This window comes from Ictidomys tridecemlineatus, chromosome 10, assembly GCF_052094955.1.
Source record: "Ictidomys tridecemlineatus isolate mIctTri1 chromosome 10, mIctTri1.hap1, whole genome shotgun sequence".
NCBI classification, from domain to species: domain Eukaryota; kingdom Metazoa; phylum Chordata; class Mammalia; order Rodentia; family Sciuridae; genus Ictidomys; species Ictidomys tridecemlineatus.
Window position 1 is genome coordinate 117,053,091 of NC_135486.1, and position 22,648 is coordinate 117,075,738.

Consider the following 22,648-nt stretch of genomic DNA (forward strand, 5'->3'; position numbering starts at 1 on the left):
GGTAGCCTACTTCCCTATAGGAAGATGTAATTTGGGTTGCTAATCATTAGCCCAGCTTATTACCAATGACTTTCCTCTGACCCAAATCCTCAGTTGATCCTTTCACTGTCTATATTTTTGAGTCCCCGCAAATCCTTGTGGTTAAGCCCATGATGCGTGAGGCATCCAGAGCTCCCGGTGCAGGGAGTACAAGTGAACACCCACTATTACTATAGATGAGGAAGCTCTGTCTCAGGAAGAACCAGGGGCCCAGGACCCCCAGGGACATGGGCAGACCTGAGGCTGAAGCTCAGGTCTGGCTCCTCCAGGTCTCCAGGTGCCCCCAGCATCACTGACCATAAGGGACACCCCAGATAAACATCAAAACACCTTTTCCAGCCTTCCCACACCCAACTCCCTATGCATGGGCCTTCTTGACCAATGTTCTCCCAGGACAGCTTCTCCCAGTCACCTGTCACAGACAAGAACTCTACTGACCAGGCAGCTACACACAAGCACGAAGCTGGTCCATGTCCTGCTGGCCAGCAGAGGGCTGCTGCCCATAGCAGGGGCCTCACTATGGGCTCGGTATCCAACACACCCTAGTTTGGAATCCGGCTAAGTGGCCCTGGGCGAGGACACCAGGATGCACCTGCAGCTGTCCCAAGAAAGGTCTTTCAGCACACCATATCGTGATGGCCCCTGAGCACTGGTACAAAAACAGAGTCCAACACTTAGTGACAATACCAAAAGAAGGGGCTGGAGTTGTGGCTCAGTGGCAGAGCGCTTGCCTACCAAGTGTGAGGCATTGGGTTCCATCCTCAGGACCACATAAAAGTAAATAAAGAAAATAAAGGTATTGTGTCCATCTACAACTAAAAAAAATTAAAAAACAAATTTTAAAAAAATACAAAGAAAACCCCCAAATACAAAATTACTTGTCTCTGTTAATCCCTAGGCTGACAGGATGGCACTTTTTTTTTTTTTTTTTGGTATCATGGACTGAAACCAGGGGCACTTTACCGCTGAGCTGCGACACTAGACCTTTTTTTTTTTAAATTTGAGACAGGGTTTTGCTAAGTTAACCCAGGCTGGCCTCAAACTTGTAAGCCTCCTGCCTCACACCTCCAGAGTTGCTGGGATTCTAGGCGTGTGCCACCATGCCTGGTGACAAGGCAGCATTTGTCCCACTTTAGGAGAGGAAATCAGGGGACTTGATTCAAGGTCACACATGTACTACTAAGTGGCTATGCAGAGCAAACCCAGATTGAAGGCCATTTCATTAGAGAGGAAGACTCAGGAGGATCAGCTTTGAGCTCCAGATCGGAAAGGGAAGGAAGGGAGGGGCAGTCAGAGCACACCCATATGGGACCCTACTCAGGACTCTATGCTGATAGGGTCCAGCTCACACAATCTGCTGATTCCCACAACCACCTCCTTAAGTACAAATGACAAATTCCATCCCCATTTTGTGAGTACAGAAACAGGGACCCAGGTGGTTGCAAAAACTTGCTCACAGGCTAGAGACGGGACTGGCTGCCGGGGCTTCTGCTGCTGACTCCAGAATGCACTATACTCAGGGCTTCAACAAGAAGGCCAGTCTACTGCCTAACAGCAAGTAAGGTCTAGAGTAGCCTGAGAAAAGGATGAGGTATGGGCTGCCGCAGGCCCACTATGTCATTTCACCAAAGGCACCTGGGTTCACAGGGGATTCAGACAGACCAGCAGCATAAATCTGCACACAGCATTAGTCACACAGCAGACACCCCCCAAGTCCCAGCCTCCCTCCCTTCCCCTCTAAAACCCACCCACCACCCAAAGTGTGGCTGAAGGTTGGCAGCAAAGGGCTGCCATGAGACAGAGGTGCACCAGGCCTGAAAGCACTGAGCCACTTGTGGGTGCCTGGCCTCTTTTGGCAGCTGCCAAAGCCTCCAACTAAGGATTGCACCTTGGTGCCCAGGGGTGGCTGGCCTACCTCAGTGTCTGCAATTACAAGTCTCCAGCCACACTGCAGCACAAATCAGAGGACTGGTTTCAGAGCCAGGTCCTCCTGAGGTGTCGCTCACCTCTCAGGCAGCCAGGGCCTCCAGAACCATTGGCCTTGGGGTGTGTTTCAGCATGCCTGCCCATCCCCAGATGAACCAACCTGCAGAGCTCTGAGGAACAGCCAACAACTCTGGCTCAAGCATTCTGTCAGGGTGTAAAGCTCCCACAGACCCAGGACCCCTGGGGTCCAAGCCCTGCCAGGGTGCTGGAAACTCAAGACAGGATGACATGGCTAGCGATCTGCTTGGCAACCAGCCCTGTCCCCACTCACACCGAGCTCTCCAGTTTTGGAACTTTATATTCAGCCACATCCAATTCTAGCAAGCCCCAGAACACTCTGGCTACTCCCCAACCCCTGCCACTGATCCCACTGGTGCCTAAGTTGTGGTGAGCAGTATGCCTAATGTTTTTCTCACCAACCCTCTCAACCCCCTCAGCCACATTCAAAGGTAGGAATTAAGCCCAGTGCTGCTATACACACCTGTAATCCTTCAGGCTGAAGGAGGAACACAAGTTCAAGGTCGGCCTCAGCAATTTAGGGAGGCCTTAAGCAACTTAGTGAGACCCCATCTCAAAATAAAATATAAAAAAGGCTGGGGATATGATTAAGCACCCCTGGGTTCACTCCCTAATACCAAAATAAATAAATAAAAATAAAGAGGGTTGATGTAGCTCAGTGTTAGCTGCATCGCTGGTTTAATCTTCAGTACCAAAAAAAAAAAAAGTAGGAATTATCCCTATTTTACAGACAAGTGAACTAAAGCCCCAGGAGATTAAGTATTTACCCAAGATCAAGCACCCAGTCTATCCAACCATGAAGTCCATGATGTTCTTTCTACTTTATATAAGCTCAGTTTTAAAAAGCCTGGAGGACTGGGGATGGACTCTGGTTACAGGCAGAGCCCAGTGGCAGAGCACTTTACTAGCATGCATAAGACCCGGGTTCCTTTCCTAGAACTGCATTAAAAAGAAAGCATAGAGGGCTGGGGTTGTGGCTCAGTGGTAGAGTGCTTGCCTAGCACACATGGAGCCTTGGGTTCGATCCTCAGCACCACATAAAAATGAAATAAAGATATTGTGTCCACCTACAATTAAAAAGTAAATATTAAAAAAAAAAAAAAGCAAGCATAGAGTTCCAAACACTATTTTTTTTTTTAGAGAGAGAGTGAGAGAGGAGAGAGAGAGATAGAGAGAATTTTTAATATTTATTTTTTAGTTCTCGGCGGACACAACATCTTTGTTGGTATGTGGTGCTGAGGATCGAACCCGGGCCGCACGCATACCAGGCGAGCGTGCTACCGCTTGAGCCACATCCCCAGCCCCTCCAAACACTATTGATTGGAAACTAGTACAACCAGGTGACATGGAGACCTCTTCCCACCTGATTCCCCAGCATAGGACCAACTTTCCAACCAAACCCACTTTACCCCTCAAGCAATTTTATTTTCTTTCTTGTTCTTTTTTTGGGAGGAGACAGAAGAGGCACTGGGGATTGAGCATAGGAACACCTTCCCATTGAGCTACATCCCTGGCCCTTTTTCTATTGAGACAGGGTCTCACTAAATTACCCAGGCTAGCCTCTAATCTGCTATCCTCCTGCCCCAGACTCCCACATAGCTGGGATTACAGGCTTGCACCACTGCCCCCAACCCATTTTCTGAGTTACCTCAGTACTTTAGATGCTTTCCAAGAAGCAAGGGCCTAAAGCTCCACACCCCACATTAGACACCACAAGCATGACCAGTACGCTGAACATGACCTTCAAAGATAAGTGCAGATGGGGTCCTATTAGGAAGCCTCTCCAAAGACATGGGAAAATCAGATTCTGAATACAAACTAATCAAAAGACACATTCTACTTTAGTAGAAATTTTGTTTAGAAAATACAAATTAAAGCTAGGCACAGTAGCACATGCCTGTAATCCCAGCAACTTGGGAGGTTGAGAAAGGAGGACTGAAAATTCAAGGCCAGCCTCAGAGATTCAGCAAGTCCTTCAGCAACTTAGCAAGATCCTACCTCAAACTAAAATATAAAAAAGCTGGGGATGTAGCTCAGTGGTAGAGGGCTTGCCTAGCCTGTCTGAGGTCCGGGGTTCTGTTCCCAGTACCACAAAAACAAACAACAGAACCTGTGTGGTGGCCCAAGCCTGTGATTTCAGAGACTCGAGAGGCTGAGGCAGTAGAAACACAAATTCAAAGCCAGTCTCAGCAATTTAGCAAGGTCCTAAGCAACTTAGACCTTCCCAGTCTTCCAAAAAAAAAAAAAAAAAAAGAAGGGGGGGGCGCCTGGGGTTCAGTGGTTAAGTGCCCCTGGGCTCAATCCCTGGTACCAGACAGACAAATGGAAAAAGATTAGGGCTGGAGGTGTAGTTTAGTAGTCAAGTGCTTGCCTTGCATGCCAACACCCCAAAGTTGATCCCCAACAATGCAAATAAAGAAAAAAATAAGGGCGGGGTTGTGGCTCAATGGTAGAGTACTTGCCTAGCATGTGTGAGGTACTGGGTTTGATCTTCAGCACCACATAAAAATAAACAAAGAAAGATATTGTGTCCAACTAAAAAAAAAAAAAAAATTAATGTTAAAAAAAAGAAAAAAATTAGATACAATGGGAGTTGTTTTTTTTTTTTTTTTCCTGCATATGAACTTGCAAAATTTACTTAATTTCAGTCCTCAGTGCTGGCAACAGCCAATACTTCACACTGCTGGGAAGGACAAAACCCTTCTGAGGTGCTGCAGTACAGGTGGGTAATAACAACCAGAAAGCCCTGGGTTCAATCCCCAGCACCACCACTTAAAAAAAAAAAAAATGCTGTCAGAAATTCTACAGCATGAGGCTGAGTAGATATAGCTCAGTTGGTAGAGTGTTTGCCTAGCATGCACAAGGCCCTGGATTCAATCCCTAGTCCCACAAAAGAAAAAAAAAATTCTACAGCATGAATATTCACACTTCTACATATAGAAAAGTCTCTAAAATACCAAACGCTGCCAAGTGCACCAGCACACACTTGTAATCCCAGCAGTTCCAGAGGCTGAGGCAAAAGGATCACACACAGTTTAAGATCAGCCTCAGCAATTTAGCAAGGTCCTCAGCAACTTATCAAGACCATCTAAAAACAAAAAACAGAAAGGGCTGGGGTGCAGCTCAGTGACCAAGCACCCCTGGGTTCAATCCCCAGTACCAAAATATAGATAAATAAAATACCAAATGCGCTGTGTCTGTGTATAGCACTAGGGGGTGAAGGCAGGGCCTCCAGCACACTAGGCAGGTTCCCTGCCACTGAGCTACTTCCCAAGCCCTTTTTCAAAAATTTTATTTTGAGGTAGGATCTCACTAAGTTGCTGAGGCTGGCCTCAAACTTGAGATCCTTCTGCCTCAGCCTCCTGAATTACTGGAACTACAGGCATGTGCCATCAAGCCTAGCTTACCAAACACTTTCCAAAGACCATAACACTCACCAAACCAAATTATTCAGTAATGACAGGCCTTGTCAACTTACCATGGCACCTTCTTGCCAAGACACATCCCAAGAAAATGTAAAATTCAAATCATCCCAGAGCCTCAAGATTACACTTGTCCTGTAAGTCCAGTAAGACGGGGTTTTGAGGGGCTTTCTTCCCCTTTTTTTGGGTGTAGTGCTGAGGATGGAACTCAGGGCCTTCTGCATGCAGGTAAGTGCTGGAACCCTAACCCTTTGGGCTGGGGCTTTGGCCTTGGAAAGTGACTGTTCAAGCCAGGCCTGAGTTTCTGTGAGAGGGTGAGAAACCAAACATCACCTGTCCCTTGCACTCTAGGTGGCCAGATCCCAAGTGAGCATTCCTCTTCTGACAGGGGCCACACTTGAGCCCTCCAGGAGCAGGTCTGAAGAGAACCTTCCAAGTGTGAATCAGAAAGCCACAGAGTACCCAGATTTCAGGCCCCAGCATCCACAACTGCCCCCTGGGCAGCCACCTCCTCCAGAATCAAGAACCTGTGGTTCCTGCTTTGCCCAGAGCAACCTGACCACCTGCAGCAAGTCAGAGGACACAGCCCTGGTTCTCAGGCCTACCAGGGCCAAATTGGGGGTGTGGCAGACACAGTGGTAGGCCTAACAGCAATGGCCCTGGTGGCAAGGCTTCCCCTCTCCCAAGCTCTGTGCTAAATACCTTCTAAATGTCCCTGCTTGGTACTGCAGTCCAGAGCAGCAGCTGCCACGTGCACTTTGTAACTGAGGAAAAGGTGGCCAAAGAAAAGAAGCATTTGCCCAAGACACTAAGGGGCCAAGTAAACCCAATTGTCTCTAGGATCTTTGTCCTTCTCCATCAACACAGGGTACACCGACGTGGGACAAACTGGCCTGCACATGTGTTTTGTTTGACTTACAGTTTTGTTTTTTAATTGAGCCAGTGTTTAAGATTTGGAATATTCACTACTTAAAAAAAAAAAAAAAAACAGTTGGCGCAGTGATACCTGTAATTCCAGAAGTTCTGGAGGCTGAGGCAGGAGGATCATAAGTTCAAAGCCAGCCTCAACAACTTAGCAAGAGGGGCTGGGGATGTGGCTCAAGCGGTAGCGCGCTCACCTGGCATGCGTGCGGCCCGGGTTCGATCCTCAGCACCACATACCAACAAAGATGTTGTGTCCGCCGAGAACTAAAAAATAAATATTAAAAATTCTCTCTCTCTCTTCCTCTCTCTCTCCTCTCTCACTCTCTCTTTAAAAAAAAAAAAAAAAAAAAAAAAAAAACAACTTAGCAAGACCCTAAACAACTTAGTGAGATCCTGCCTCAAAATAAAGAGGGGGATATGGCCCAGTGGTTAGACATCCATGAGTTCAACCCCCTGTACCAAAACAAAAGATCACAAAAGATCTGTTGATCAACAAAAGACACTTATATAAAAGGGATAAGTAAATTACAAGATGGGTAAAGATACACACAGTATATACGAGGGACAGAACTCCTATAAATCAATTTTAAAAAGCACCAAGAATCCCACAGAAATACTGGCAAAACACATGAACAAATACTTCACAGGAAACACGTACATTAATACACCTAAGAGATGTTCAATGTCAGGGATCAGGAACCTAAGAACCAAGATCCATCCCAAAGAAGGCATTTCACACCCATTTAATTAGCCAAAACAAAAAAGTCTGCCAAGGGCAAGTTTTGGTGAAAACGTGGAGCAACCGGCCTCTCAGCTGATGCTCAGCTGGAAAACCAGGACCCATATCCAAAACACTGAACATTTACTTACCCCAGGACCAGCAAAATACCACTCCGTACATTTATGTTTTTTTTTTTTTTTTTTTTTTTTAGAGACAGGGTCTCAGTTGCTTGGCAACTCGCCATTGCTGAAGCTGGATTCAAACTCAATCTTCCTGCCTCCACCTTCTGAGCCACTGGATTACAGGCGTGCACCACTGTGCCCAGCCTCTGGTTTATGTTCTTGCCAAGGCATAACACAACACTTGCATGGAAATATTCAGGGCAGGGTGCTCAAAGAACAAACCACGGAAGCAAGGAAGTGCCCATCAATGATGATCAGCTGAGAGAAGGATGATCCCTTCACACCATCAATCTTATGCAGCAATATAAACACATGAGCCCAACAACACCAAACAGTCTGCATAAATCTTAGCAATATAACCTCACATTTTTACTTTTCTTAGAAATACACAGGTATAGCTGTGCAAGGTGGTGCATGCCTGTAATTCCCGAGGCTCAGAAGGCTGAAACAGTAGGAGTGTGAATTCAAAGCCAGTCTCAGCTATTTAGCTAGGCCCTAAGCTACTCAGTGAGACGTGTCTCTAATAAAATACAAAATAGGGCTGGGGATGTGGTTCAGTGATGAGGGCACCTGAGTTCAATTCCAGGTACTCTCCCCACTAAAAAAAAAAAAGAAAAAAGAAAAAGGCCCCAGTGAAGTTTTTGTGCTAAAATTCCTCCATGCCCCAGAGCATGTTTACTGTGTGTTGCTAAACAGAATGGCTCATTAACTCTGATGGCTGGAGGGTCCAGATAAGAATAACAGAGAAGTGTAAAGGGAAACTGAGGCACAGGAGTGCCCAAGCATGTGGGGCGGCCACTCTATCAACCTGCTCTCTGGAGAACTCGGTCACTCCTAGAAGGCCCAATCCACTCCACAAAACCATTCATCTATTCATGAAAGTGGGCCCCCATGGTCTAATGACCTTCCAGAAGGCCCCACCTCTTAAAAGTTCCACCACCTCACCACCACACTGGGTTCACATGTTTCCAGCATGTGATCCTTTGGGGGACAAACCACCTGTCAGGACCCTCCTACCTTTCCAGCCTTCTCTGCCCTCACCCCACTTGCTGCTCTGGCCACAGAGCCACCTAAGTTGATCCAGCCCTGCCTGGATGCCTTCAGGATTCTGCAAATGCTACTGCCCTGCTGGGCTTTCGAATTCCACTCCTCCTCCACAACCCAGCTAGGGGTCACCGTCTAGAACTTTCCTGACCTACTACTTCCTACTCTCTCTGAGAGGGGGCTCTGCCCTGTGTTCCCCTAGAGCCATACTAGCACACTGACAAAGTCTCCTTACTAACTGTAGGGTGTCTTGTCTTTCCACCCAAACAAGTTCCCAGAAGATGGAGATCTTGTCTGGCACCCAGGAGAGGTTTGTGCAACCAAAGAAATGAAAATTCCCATTCCAATACATAAATCATGACTTATGTCCTCCATCCCATACAGCGTGTCCCGAAGTCAAAAGCATCCTCTAAGACTGGTTGGACAGGAGGAGTTGGCAATAAGCCACCTGAATTTATCTAGCAATCAACAATAATTCCCAGGATCTCTCTCATCCTGGTGGAACTGCACCCTCCGCAGTGCCCATCTTCTCTACTGAAAACTAGATTGCATGGGCAGCAAAGTCAAGTTCCCCCTGCCTCTCATCTGGTCTCTCCGGGAGAGCTGGCACAAACTGTCCCTTCTTGATGGAGACACCAGATCTTTAGGAGGAATAACTTGTTTGAGTTCCCATCTTGATATGAAATGCAAACAACAAAAACCGGGCAAATCTGAAGGGCCTGCTGACTCAGCGACACAAATTCCAAGCACCTTTGCCAACAAGAAGATGATCAGGTTTTAAGTTGAGAAACAGCAGTTAGGAAAAATTAGTGCACAGATGTTGAATCGGTGTGCTGTGGCTGGGGACTGGAAATAGCCAGATTTATTCTCCAACAGCCTGGGCAGAGCAGAAGGTAGAGTCTTTCTCAGCCTACTCAACAATCAAGGGAATGGTTTTAAAAAAAAAAAAAAAAAAAAAAAACTGAGCCCTTTCCCAGAAGGACCTAACAAGACTTCTGAGGCCAGTCTACAGTTTAGGCATCCAGGAATCAATGCACCAGAGAGGGCAAAAATTTGGCCAAGACCACACAGCAAATGAACAAGGGGCCTGGTTACCCGAATAGCTTAAGCTGACCCTGATTCTGGCTACCAGAAAATCTACTTTCTAGAACTCTAAAGGAGCTAGGATGGCACGCAGAAATATTTTTAGTTCCTCCAGGGTCCACGCCTCTGTACCCATCCTATTTCAATGCTGTTAGTACTTAGGGAAGTGAAGCCAGCGCGGAGGACAGCAGCTGGCCCAGAAAGACGGAGCTCCAGAAAAAGAAAGTCCTGTAAATCCTCTTCAGCTACACTAAGGACCCCTTCCAAGTGACCCAGGAGCTTGCGGGAAGGGAGAGCCCAGTTGAGAAGCGAGGAGAGACGCAGAGTTTGGAGGCAAACTCCTCCCGAGTGCAGCCCCGGGCCCAGGGAGTCCTACGCCCGGACGCAGACCCCAGAAGAACGCACACCCGGGCCAGCGAGCGGTGGCAAGGTCCCCCCAGCGCCTCCAGGTCCTGTGAGACCCGAACTCCCAGGGGCTAGCCTCCCCGAGAGCCCGGTAGTCCCCTCCCCGCCCTCCGTGTCCCCAGCTCCGGGCAACTCAGTGCTCCGACTCGCGCCTCCAGGCGTCCAGTCCGCCCAGTCCCCCGGGACCCCGGGCTCCCCTCCTGCCCGGCCCAGCCGCCCTCACTCACACGACCGCCCCCTTCCGGTCCCAGCTGGGCTCGGTGTCCCCCACACACACACCTTCTGCCCTTGGGACCCCTGCCCGCCTCTCTCACCGAGGCTGAGGAGGCCGAGGGGACTTCCTGAGAACACCACCGCGCTCCGGCTGCAGTCCGGCTCGGCCTGGGAAGAGATCCGTCTGCAGCTCCCGAGTCCGACCAGGAGGTAGCCGGAGTGAAACTCGGCGTCGCAGCTTCCGAGTGCCGCGCTGCGCATGCTCGCCGCGCAGGGCCTTCTGGCAATTGTAGTTCTGGGGGCGAGGCGTCCGTGGGGCGTGGCCGCTGGGAGGGGTGGGGCCGAAGTCACACCTGCCTGTTTGTGTACAGTCCTTACCTTGTTTGCTCATTGACTTCCTAATGTGTAATTAACACATTTTTTTGAGATGGGGGTGTCTCGCTATATGTGCCCAGGCTGGCCTTGAACTCCTGGGCTCTAGAGATCCTCCTTCTTCAGCCTCCTGAGTAGTTATTACTATAGACCCTTACCTCCATGTCGGTTTTGACTCATTCAGTTTTTTTCTTTTTGCTGTCTTTTCTTTATTTTATTTTATTTTATTTTATTTTGAGACAGGGTCTTGCTGGCTAAGTTGTCCAGGCTCTCCTAGAACTTGAGATCCTCAGCTTCCAGAGTTGCTAAGATTACAAGCGTGGGCCACCAAATTCCTTTCTGACTTATTTTATTTCATACTAGAGGTTGAACCCAGGGTTACCACTGAGCTCCATTCCTAGCCCATTTTACTTTTTATTGTGAGACAAGGTCATGCTATGTTACTGAGGGCCTTGCTAAATTGCTGAGGCTGGCCTTGAACTTCTGATCCACCTGCCTCAGCCTCTGAAGCCACTGGGATTACAGGCACTGGCCATCATGCTGGGCTCTGACTCATTTTAAATAGTGTTTTCTGGTACATACAAGCTGCCAGGTCCTGTTCTGTTAGAAATAGCAAGGTGCCACAAGAAATCAAACACCATGCTCCACATTGGGTAGGCACAGTGTTTACTCCTGCCAAAAGGGTGTGCTACCAGAACCTTACGAGCCAGGGAGCCTGGGTGGGGAGTCCACCTGCTTTTATCCCTAACACAGCCTGGCTTTTTGCCCTGGTTGGAGAAGCTCGGGGTACCATCTACCTGATTAACTAATTTTAAAATTGGGGCTGGCAAAAGGAAGGTCTATAATTAAAATGACTATAATTGGATCCAATTAAGGCTATATTCTGAAAATGGACCAGGGACTTTCTATTTCTCACACTCTCACATACCTGAGATTCAAAGGTGAAGCAGAAACTTGGTTTCTTTCTTGGGAGCGCTTCCTATCTAGTTTGGAAGTCAGACACTTAACCAATTACAAAATAATGATGGGAAATCTATGATCAAGAAGCATGGAAGATGTGCCAGTAGTGGTGGCCAGGAATGCCTACAATCCGAGTGTCTTAGGAGGCTGAGGCAGGAAGATCACAAATCCAGAGGCCAGGCTCCAGCAGTTCAGTGAGACCCTGTCTCAAAATAACAACAAAATGGGCTGGGATTATAGCTCTAGCTGGGTGGTAGAGCACCCCTGGGTTTAATCCCCAAGACCCTAAAACAAGAACAAGAGAGGCTTGAGTGGGATTCTGAAGCCCAGAGAGAGAATTCCCTGGATGGAGTACTAGAAAGCCCTTACAAAGAGAGAGGGGGCAGAGTGCCTGGCCATTCAAGAAACAGGGAAAAGAACTGTGTGGTCTGGTGTGGGGGCACATGAAGAGGGTAAGGGGGGGGGGGAATTGAACCCAGAAAGCAGGAAAGGAGAAGGTTGAGTAAGACAGGATGGACTTTAGGGACCATATCAGAAATTTGGGGGTTGTGGCTTGGCTGGAACCAAGGCCCTGGGGAAGGGAGGTAACTCCCAGGGCTGAGATCTGAACGAAGTAGAGCTCTGGAGGGCTCCTGGGCCCATCCATTTCTGGCTGAGGAAACCAAGATTGGGACCAGTGTGGGAGCCAGGGAAGGGTCCATGGAAGGGGTGGGGTAGTCAGATACAAAGATCTGGGCTAGAGATGGGGACTTTGGAGTCCCTGGCAATGATATGGAGCTCACCCAGGGTGTCTTAGTCTGTTTGGGCTGCTATAAGGAAACACCACAGACGTGGTGGTTTATAAGCAATAGAAATTTGGCTGGATGCCATGGTACCGCCCTGGAATCTCAGTAGCTCAGGAGGCTGAGGCAGGAGGCTTGCAAGTTCAAACCAGCCTCAGCAATTTAGTAAGGCCCTAAGCAATTTAGCAACACCCAGTGTCAAAATAAAAAAATGTTTTAAAAAGGACTGAGGATGTGGTCAGTGGGTAAATATCTCTGAGTTCTATCGCAGACACTAAAAAGATAAATAAAATTTTTAAAAAGATGGTAGCAGAATCAATGTCTGGGGAGAGCTGGCTTCCTGGTTCATAAATACCACCTTTTACTCTGTCTGCACATGCCAGAAGGGATCAGAGACCTCTTCAAAGTATTTTTTTTTTCCCAGTACTGAGGATTGAACCCAAGGATGCTTTATCATTGAGCCTCAGATTTGCCAGGCAAGTGCTCTACAGCTGACCCGTGCCCCCAGCCCAGCACTGACTTTCAGAAAAACAGGAAATCCAGAAGAGGAGATGGCTGCGTCAGGAGCAAGGTCCTCAGCAACTAAGAGACCCTGCCTCAAAACTCAAAAAAATAAAAAGGGCTGGAAAAATCTTTCTGTTCTATACCTTATTGGGAAGGGGGAGGCAGAGGACAGACCCCCAGGAAGGGAGTCATGCCACCTTCATAGGTTGCCCTTGGCTTTGTGTGTCTGAAGGACAAGGGGTCAACACAAGAGCATCTGAGGATCACAGGTGATTTGAATGGGTTTCATTTTTAAAACCTGAAAAGACTATTTTTATTCAGGGAAAAATAAAAGAGTTCTGATCGTGATGAGAAGTAAGGTAAGGCAGCACCAGACAGAATGGAAAGGCCATTTCTTTATTTTAGGTTAGTGCGGGTTGGGTGTGCCTTGTCCCCAGGCTGCAGCGGGATTCCCCTCAGGGACTGCAAATGAGGAAAACTGGGATTAGCCCCTTTCACCCAGAACTTTAATATGCATAGAAAAGGAGCCCTGAGGTCTGAATCACCCAGCAGGAGGGAGCTGATTAAATAACTATGGGACTCCAGGAAGTCTTCAGAAAGAAAGGGGAAGATTCTGGACTGCTGACTCCAACAGGTGGCCAACATCTATTGTTAAGTAAAAGAGGAACTTTCAAAACAAAGGAGAGAGTAGAAGATTCACCTATTTGTAAACAAACATGTTTGACTGCCTATAATCCACAGATTTGCAGGCATAGAAAGTTTCTAGGAGAAAAACCCCAGAAGCACCCAGAAAGTAGGGGGATGAGCTGAGACATTTATGTTCTGGGTCGCTGAGACATTTTAAAAAATGCATTCCTGGTCTGGGGCTGGGGCTCAGAGATAGAGCGCTTGCCTAGCATGTGTGAGGCACTGGGTTCTATCCACATAAAAATAATATTGTGTCCACCTATAACTAAAAAATCAATATTAAAAAAAAAGTCTTGGGGCTGGGGATGTGGCTCAAGCTGTAGCCCGCTTGCCTGGCATGCGTGCGGCCCAGGTTGGATCCTCAGCACCACATACAAACAAAGATGTTGTGTCCGCCGAGAACTAAAAAGAATAAATATTTTAAAAATTCTCTCACTCTCACTCTCTTTAAAAAAAAAAAAAAGTCTTACTTACTTGGGAGCATCCCCTGCTCTCCACTAGGCACAAACCCCCAACACACACAGTAGGGCAGGTTAGACAAGCCTCTTGCACAAAGGTTAGTATCCCAGAGTCAAGTGACAGGGAGATGTTCTTGGTGAGGCATCTCTCTGTCATAAACTGTCCAACTAGAGGGGACACTTTTTTTTTTTTTTTTTTTAATGGCTATACTGTGACACAAACACAAGAGCCTCAAGCTTCTCAGGTAAACAGGGAGCTCCATCCCCAGTCCCCTGGGGACTTCTTTTTATTTTTTTACTTTTTTTTTTTTTTTTTTTTTGGTACCAGGGATTGAACTCAGGGCCACTGAGCCACATCCCCAGACCTATTTTGTGTTTTATATAGAGACAGGGTCTCACTGAGTTGCTTAGTGCCTTGCTGTTGCTGAGACTGGATTTGAACTCGTGATCCTCCTGTCTCAGCCTCCCCAGTCGCTGGGCCTGTGCCACCATGCTCAGCTTTTATTTATTTATTTATTTATTTTAACTTCTCAAAGATGGTTCCTGTGGCCTGCCCAAGGACCTGCCAGTACTCCCCAGCCACCGAGAATGAATGACTCTGCCCAAGAAAGAAAGTGACTGCCGGCCACAGCATGGAGACTGGCACTCACCATAGAAACTTAGATAAAAAGGGGCGCAGAAAGATAGGAACGATGCCAGATGCTCTATAGGGTAGCAGGGTAATTATGATTGATGGCAACTAATTGTGTATTTCAAAATAGCTAGTAGAGCTGGGCGTGGTGGCACATGCCTGTCATTCCAGTGAATCAGGAGGGTCCCCAGGAGGATCACAAGTTCCAGACCAGCCTGGCCAATTTAGTGAGACCCTCCCTGAAAATAAAAAAAAGTCTGGCTGGGATGTGGCTCAGTGGTGAAGCGCCCCTAGTTCAATCCCTTGAACAACAACAACAATTAAATAAATAAATAACAAAAAGGTCTGGCTCAGTGGTAAAGCACCCCTGGGTTTAACACCCAATACTGGGAAAAAAAAAAAAAAGGGTCCTGTTTAAGATTCCTAGTGGCAGATTTCATTGCCTCTGAATGTTCTAATCCTGGACTCTGCCCCTGCTTTACCCAGGAGCAAGAAAAGATCAACTTAAACCTGAGAAAAGCCAAGAGACTGGTGCTCAATATCATTGCTAAGGGGCTCAGCAGAGTTTCTGACCTTTTTTCTTGGAAAGGCAGAATTTGTTGCTTAGAGCCTCCACTAATTGGTCTCCAACTGATACTCTGGAGAGATTGATTAGAAGCCACAGCTGCAGTGCTCATTATTTCTGATGAATGGACAGTACCTGGCATCTCTTGGTGATGGGGGCCACTGAGGACACAGGTCTGACCTACACCACCAACGAAAGCACCAGGGCTTTACAGTCCTGAGGAGTAGACCGCTCTTAATCCAAAGCACCATTTTATCTAAGTCCTTGTCCCTTGAAAAGTGGTTTGAACCAGGCACACATTTGTGATCCCAGCAACTTGGGAGGTTGAGGCAGGAGGATCACTAGTTTGAAGTTGGCCTCAGCAATTTAGCAAGGCCCTAAACAACTTAGCAAGATCCCCATCTCAAAATAAAATTTAAAAAATAATAATAAAAATAAAAAGGGCTGGGATATGGCTATGTGGTTAAGCTTCCCTAGGAAGGAAGGAAGGAAGGAAGGAAGGAAGGAAGGAAGGAAGGAAGGAAGGAAGGAAGGAAGGAAGGAAGTTTGAAAGGGCTCATCCCTTTTCCTGGCTCCATTCCTAAGAGACCGGAAATAACTGACTTATACAACCTGCTCACAGTTAATTCATCTGAGTAGTTCAGTCACCACAATCTTCCTGTGTCCCCACCTCTACTGCTGTTCTCACTGCAAAGTAATCATCTGGTGCCCTGATTTGGTATATATGAGCTGTTCAAGAGAAGGGATCAGTTGTGATATGGGGACAAGCCAGCCTTCATATCATAAGGCTGAGGGCAAGAGGCCCCTCAGGAATGTTCAGTGCAGCAGGCATTCTACCACTGGGTTACACCTCGGCACTTGGACCATGAGTTCAAAGCCAGCCTCAGCAATTTTTTTTTTTTAAACATTTAGTTTTTAGTTGTAGATTGACACAATACCTTTATTTTTTATTTTTTATGTGGTGCTGAGGATCGAACCTAGTGCCTCATGCATTCTAGGCAAGCACTCTACCTCTGAGCCACAATCCTAGCCCCCAGCCTCAGCAATTTAGCAAGATGCTAAGCAACTTAGTGAGATGCTATCTCTAATAAAATATAAAATAGGGCTATGACTGTGACTCAGTGGTTGAGTGCCCCTCAGTTCAATTCCCAGTTCCCTCCCCCAACCAAAAAAAAACAAAACAAAACAAACAAAAAAACTAGGCATGAAACCACTCTATGACCCAACTATGCCATGCCTTGGTATTTATCCTAAAAGTATTAAAGTCCTCATACTATAGGGACACATGCAGACCCATGTTTATACAGCACAATTCACAATAGCCAATGGGACCATTGATGCATGAATAGATAAAGAAAATGTGGTATATGGAATATGAACACAGTGGAGTTTTATTCATCCATAAAGAATGAAACTATGTTACTTGCAGGAAAGTGAATGGAACTTGAGAACGTTACATTAAGTGAAATAAGCCAAACTCAGAAAGTCAAGGGGCAGGGCTGGGGATGTGGCTCAAGCGGTAGTGCGCTCACCTGGCATGCATGGGGCCCAGGTTGGATCCTCAGCACCACATACCAACAAAGATGTTGTGTCCGCTGAGAACTAAAAAATAATAAATATTTTAAAATTCTCTCTCTCTCTCTCTCTCCTCTCTCACTCTCTCTTAAAAAAAAAAAAAGTCAAGAGGCATACATTTTCTCTCATATGTGGAATCTCATGAAAATCCAGTGGAGAGCCTAGAAGGATTGGGCCAGAGAGAGGGAGGGAAAGGGGAAATACTGGTGAATAATATAGGCCAAATCATATTGCTATATTGTGTGCATGTATAAATATGTAACAACAAATCCCAACATTGTGTGCAACTATAGCGCACCCAATTAAAAAAATATGGGACAAAAGATTTATAGGAGACCATTGTTTTGGACTGAGCCTAGGCCTCAACAAATAAAACCAAAATGGAGTCACACATGCTAAGCTTTTGACCTTCTGAGAAAGGTCAATCCTTAAACAGGCCAGTTTTAGCTAGCATAAGGAAGTCCCCTGTGTTTTAACCCGTACAAGGAGAGTAATTTGAAGTAACCTGATGTTAACTGATCTTTGTGTGTGTATTACTGGGAATTGAACCCAGGACTTAAGTGCGTGATGGGCAAATGTTCAACAATCGAGCTAAATCCCCAACCCCTAATCTGCTGAGGTCTTCTTATTTCTGCTCCAGCCACCTAATAAAAATCAACCCTTCTGCCATGTCTAGTAGAACAAGATGCAGCCTAACTTTATAATTGCTAATAAAAGCCAGTTTGAAGGACTGGGGATACAGCTCAGTTGGTAGAGTGCTTGCTTTGCATGCACAACAAGGCCCTGGGTTCAATCCCCAGCACCACCAAAATAAATTTTTTAAAAAGCCAGTTTGAAGCCGATCAGGGTCGTACACACATGTAATCCAGCTACTCAGGAAGCTGATCCCAGCTACTCAGGAGGCCAAGGCAGGAGAATGCAAGTTCAAGGCCCACCTGAACAACTTAGTTATACCCTATCTCCAAATTTAAAAAAAATAAACAGGGGCTTGAAAGGGTAAAGTTTCTAAGCTGCAAGGCCTGAGTTAAAAAGTAAAGGACCAGGTATTGTTAAGTTCCTCTGCTACACCCAGAACCTGAAATTCCTGAGGCAGTTAAGACAACGCCCTACTGGCCATTTAGCCTAGGGCCCTGTGCAGCCCAGACCTGTTCCCGCCAATGAATGTGCTAATCATGTATGAGAGTTGTTGTTCAATTTTCCCGTGCCTCATGTTGATTTTTTCTGATGTATACAAAGCCCCTGCCCTCCCCAAAAGGTATACTTAAGCACTGCTTAACCTCTGCTCTGGGCTCTGGGCTGCTCTCTCTTCTTGAGTGAGCCTGGAGCCTCAGCGAGCTGAATTGGATCCTCAATAAACCCCCTTCTGTAATTGCATGAGTCAGTCTCTTGGTGGTCTCTTCCTCTGACTTTTCGCCAGACCCTTACAGGCTGGGACTCAGCAGTACAGCATTTGCCTAGCATGTACAAGGCTCTGGGTTTAATTCCCAGTGCTGTAAAAAATAAAAATAAAAGCCAATATGATTATATATATATATATATATATATATATATATATATATATATATAAAATATATTTAAATATATTTTATATTGTGTCCAACTACAACTATCTATCTATCTATCTATCTATCTATATATATATAGAGAGAGAGAGATAGATAGATAGTTGTAGTTGGACACAATACCTTTATTTTGTTTATTTATTTTTATGTGGTGTTGAGGATCAAACCCGGTGCCTCTCGTGCACTAGGCAAACACTCTACTGTTGAGCCACAACTCCAGCCCAAAAGCCAATTTGATCTTTAAGCTAAATATGTTGTTAATGTTGCCTCTGCGTATGTGGGGGAGAGGGGAGGGTGCTAGGGATTGAATTTTGCTCATGCACAGTACCACTGAGCTTCCATCCACAGCTTGCTCAGCTTTACTTGTCTGGTGGTATCTGACCTTCCCCTGAGAACTTCCATTGGCTTACAGGAGCTGCTTAGGGTACAGTGCGAAAAAATACCTGATCTATCTATATGGAGATGGCACCATGAAAAACTCTGCAAGAGTCAAAATGCTTCTGAAGCAACCCTCCAGGAGAGGCTTTGTCTTTGACTGAAGAATTTAACAACTCTGTAAATGGCAGAAAATTGATAGAAATGTTACCAGGGTTCCTAGGCCAGAGGCCTGACTCTGGGGGTCCCAGTGAATCAGATCCAGCTGTTCACCCCAGAAACCAAACAGAAAAAGTAATAGAGAAAGTCAGGAAAAGAACTTATCAATGTAAGTATACCTGGAAGACAGGAGGTATCAAGTGGCATCAGCACTGTGATCAGAGCTGCTGGCATGAACTTTAGGTTTCTTTTTTATTGTTTTTTTTTTGTGTGTGTGTGGGGACCAGAGATTGAACCCAGGGTTACTTAACCATTGAGCCACATCCCCAGCCCTTTATTTTTTTTTTAGTTGTAGATGGACACAATACCTTTATTTTATTTTATTTATTTATTTATATGTGGTGCTAAGGTTGGAACCCAGCACCTCACATGTGCTAGGCAAGCGCTCTACCACTGAGCCCCAGCCACAGCCCTCCCAGCCCTTTCTTTTTTGTTTTATTTTTGAGACAGGGTCTCAACTAAGTCCTTAGGACCTTGCTAAATTGCTAAGGCTGGTCTCCAATTTGTGATCCTCCTGCCTCAGCCTCCCAATTCTCTGGGATTACAGGCATGTGCCAGCCCTGAGCTTCAGGTTTGAAAAGGGGAAGGAATAGAGGAGAGTGTGAGAGGTGTGTGTGTGTCAAAAAGCAGTCTTGGTCAAAATGTGTTCTGGTTGAGCCAGATGTGGTGGCCCACACCTGTAATCTCAGTGACTCCTGTGGCTGAGACAGGAGTATTGCAAATTCAAAGCCAGCCTCAGTAATTTAGTGAGACCCTGTATCAAAATAAAAAAAAATAAAAAGATCTTGGGATGCGGCTCAGTGGTTAAGCGCTCCTGAGTTCAATTCCCAGTACAAAAGAAAAAATAAAACAAATGGTGGTCTGGTTGGCCATAACTCAGATCTGGTTCTGTGAGTTCCTGGAAGCCAGGATTGCTTCTGCTGAGCTGGGTAGCTTCAGTTTCTATCCTGGGGTATTTGCTTCCACTTAGAGGGGCATTCTTATCAGGGGGTGAGATGCCTGCAAGGAGGCTGTTGCTGGAAGGTTTCAGGCAATGATTGGAGACTTCTGGGTACCCTCCAGGAGTCTGGCAGTTAACAATCTGTTTATTTTCAGGTCCCTGCAAGCCTTCAAAGTACTTTAGCTACTCTTACCCTGGTGCCTTTAGCTTTGATGGAGGACAAGATAGATTTACCTAATTTGGGGTCATCAGCCTTGTATCACCAGTTCCAGACGGAATCTAAGGTATTAACATGTCTACAGACAGGAGCTGATCAGGGATCTTACCCAAAGTTTAAAGTAATAAGGGACATAGGTGCACATTGCAAACAGAGGTGCCAGACTTTCCCCTGCTTTAAGTTCCCACTAAAAACAAGTTTCACTTCCTCCTGCAGCGCACAAGGGAACAGTCAGTGCTCTTAGCAAAATCACCCTCAAAATCCCTATTCGAGAAATGCAAATAATTTTGTGTGTGTGTGTGTGTGTGTGTGTGGGATTGAACTCAGGGGCACTCAACCCCTAAGCCACAGCCACAGCCCTATTTTGTATTTTATTCAAGGTCTACTGAGTTACTTAGCACCTCGCTGTTGCTGAGGTTGGCTTTGAGCCTGCAATCCTCCTGCCTCAGCCTCCTGAGCCCCTGGGATTATGTGTGTGTGCCTGGGGCAAATAATTCTCTTTGGGGCTCCAAACACATCAACCTGAAGTAGAACTGTTAAGAACTGTTAGAATTAAAAATATGACACTCTAAAATATCTTTTTTTTATTACTAGTATGGAAATTAAATCCAGGGGTGCTTAACCATTGAGCCACATTTTCACAGGAGAAGGAATGTCTCTGGAGAAGGGTCCGAGGAGTTCCCAAGGAGAGAGGGGGAACTCAGCTCTAAGCATACTTGATAGAAAAGAATTTTAGCATAAGCCAGACAAGACAGAGACAGGGGTCTTAAGGCAGATACACAGTCAAGGGAGAACCTAGATGGTCTCCAGAGTAATAAGTGGCCCTGACTTGGGGTGGGGGTGCAATATTTGTACAAGGGCTGCGTCGGGACTGGACTGAAGGTGGACCCAGGGCAAGGTGCACCATTTCAGTCAGTGTCCCTGCGCTGGGTATTTCCCTTATCTTACAAGGGCAAGGGCAAGGGCATGTTGCACAAGATTTACAGCTGTGCTTTCTGAATCTCAGTGACTTGCTGGCATTTCCTTTAAGATTCAATCTTCTTTTTATCCTAAATCCCTATCTCAACATCTCCAGCTTATTATTATTACTATTATTATTTTTAGAGAGAATTTTTTGATATTTTTTTTAGTTTTCGGCAGACACAACATCTTTGATTGTATGTGGTGCTGAGGATCGAACCCGGGCTGCACGCATGCCAGACAAGCACGCTTGAGCCACATCCCCAGCCCCTATTGTATCTTGAGACAGGGTCTTGCTAAATTGCTTAAGGCCTAAATTGCTGAGACTGGCCTTGAACTTGCTTGTCATCCTCCTGCCCCAGCCTGCCTTGTAGCTGAGATTAAATGTATGAACCACCAGGCCCACCTTCAGGGTGGAAATATAAATCTTTAGCATATTTTGAGCTGGGTATTTGGAAACACTGTATACATTGTAGTTTTTTTTTTTTTTTTTTTTTTTGTACTGGATTGAACCCAGGAGCACTTAATGAGCCACATACCCAGCCCTTTTTATGATTTATTTTGAGACAGGGTCGGAGTTGCTTATGGCCTTGCTAAATTGCTGAGGCTGGCTTTGAACCGGAAATCCTCCAGCTTTAGCCCTTTGTTGGGGGGTGTTGCTTTTAAGGGACAGTAGCTAGGACTGAGGCAGGAGGTTTGGAGCTAAAAAGCCAGTCTCAGCAGGTGTGTGCCACCACACCTGGCAGCTTTTAACATCTTAATGAATGAGTTCAACATAATCCTTGATATTTGCATCACGTATTTGTAAGGATTTTCATTTGTCCTTTAACATTTCTCATTTCTCCCTGCTACTAGGAAGTATAAAGTGGAAGTTTAAAATCTACATATGAACTGTTGATTGCCCAAGTTTCTGTAGGAAGCTGCATGCTTCTCTGATTTTTGGCTAAGAACAAGTGTAGGAAGCTACCCCAGACCTTAGGGAAATGAGAGTTTAAGTATCAAAGACTGGACAACCTCTAGCTGCCTTTCAATTCCTTTTCTATACCGGCTCCTCTGGGAGGCAGGAAGGGGCAGGGGGCCTTGACATCACTGCTGGAGGCCGCCTCTCTTGGTGATGTGGGCAGCTCCCCTGCTGGACATCCACGTGGAACTGGCTGGAGCTGACCTTCAGGGTCACATCCTAGTTAAAGTTCCTCCCATCCCCAGCAGAGCTACTCTGTCAGCCAAGGAGAGAAGTGGAATGAAAGATTAGTACTCAGGAAGTTACAACATTAAGAAACTGGTATTCCCGCCATCCTGTCGTGGATGCCTGTAATCCCAGTGGCTCCGGAAGCTGAGGCAGGAGGTTTGAAGTTCAAATCAGCAATTTAGAGAGGCCCTAGGCAACTCGGGAGACCCTGTCTCTAAATAAAATATAAAAGAGGGCTGGGGATGTGGCTCAGTGGTTAAGTGGCCCTGGGTTCAATCCCCAGTACGAAAAATAATAAATGTGTGTTCATTGAGGAATGGTCCTTAGTATATCCTGGGAGTAGCAATCATTTACACAATACTTCTCAATGAATACATGCTGGCCTCCTAGTGACACAGGAAAGCCAATCCTGGCTATAACCCTGAAGAAAAGAACCCCCCCCACCCCTAAACGGGTCCATGCTAGGCAGAGCAGGGGACTTCGACACAGGTCAGAGTGGGATGTGTAATCAGACATCATGAGATAGGAATTTGGGGATACAGAGAAAGATGAGTCTCAAACAGCTCCTGGGGCCAGGGTTGTGGCTCAGAGGTAGAGTGTTTGCCCAGCATGCCT

General features: G+C 46.3%; 1 protein-coding gene across 8 annotated transcripts in view; it reads right to left on the bottom strand.

Annotated features, from left to right (window-relative positions):
• Dtx2 (deltex E3 ubiquitin ligase 2) overlaps nt 1-10,316 on the bottom strand; it is a 30,822-nt gene extending 20,506 nt beyond the window's left edge. For 4 of the 8 annotated variants that reach the window (XM_040277132.2, XM_005328505.5, XM_078023862.1 and 1 more), the window contains exon 1: nt 10,139-10,276. Coding sequence is in view for 1 of the 8 variants with exons in the window: in XM_078023861.1 (XP_077879987.1) it covers nt 10,139-10,298 (160 nt within the window). In the remaining 7 variants the exon portion in view is untranslated. Of the gene's footprint in view, nt 1-2,506; nt 2,530-6,583; nt 6,654-10,103 lie in introns of those variants that run through there. The other 4 variants (XM_078023859.1, XM_078023861.1, XM_078023858.1 and 1 more) reach the window with 4 other exon arrangements.
• Nucleotides 10,317-22,648: the final 12,332 nt, after the last annotated feature.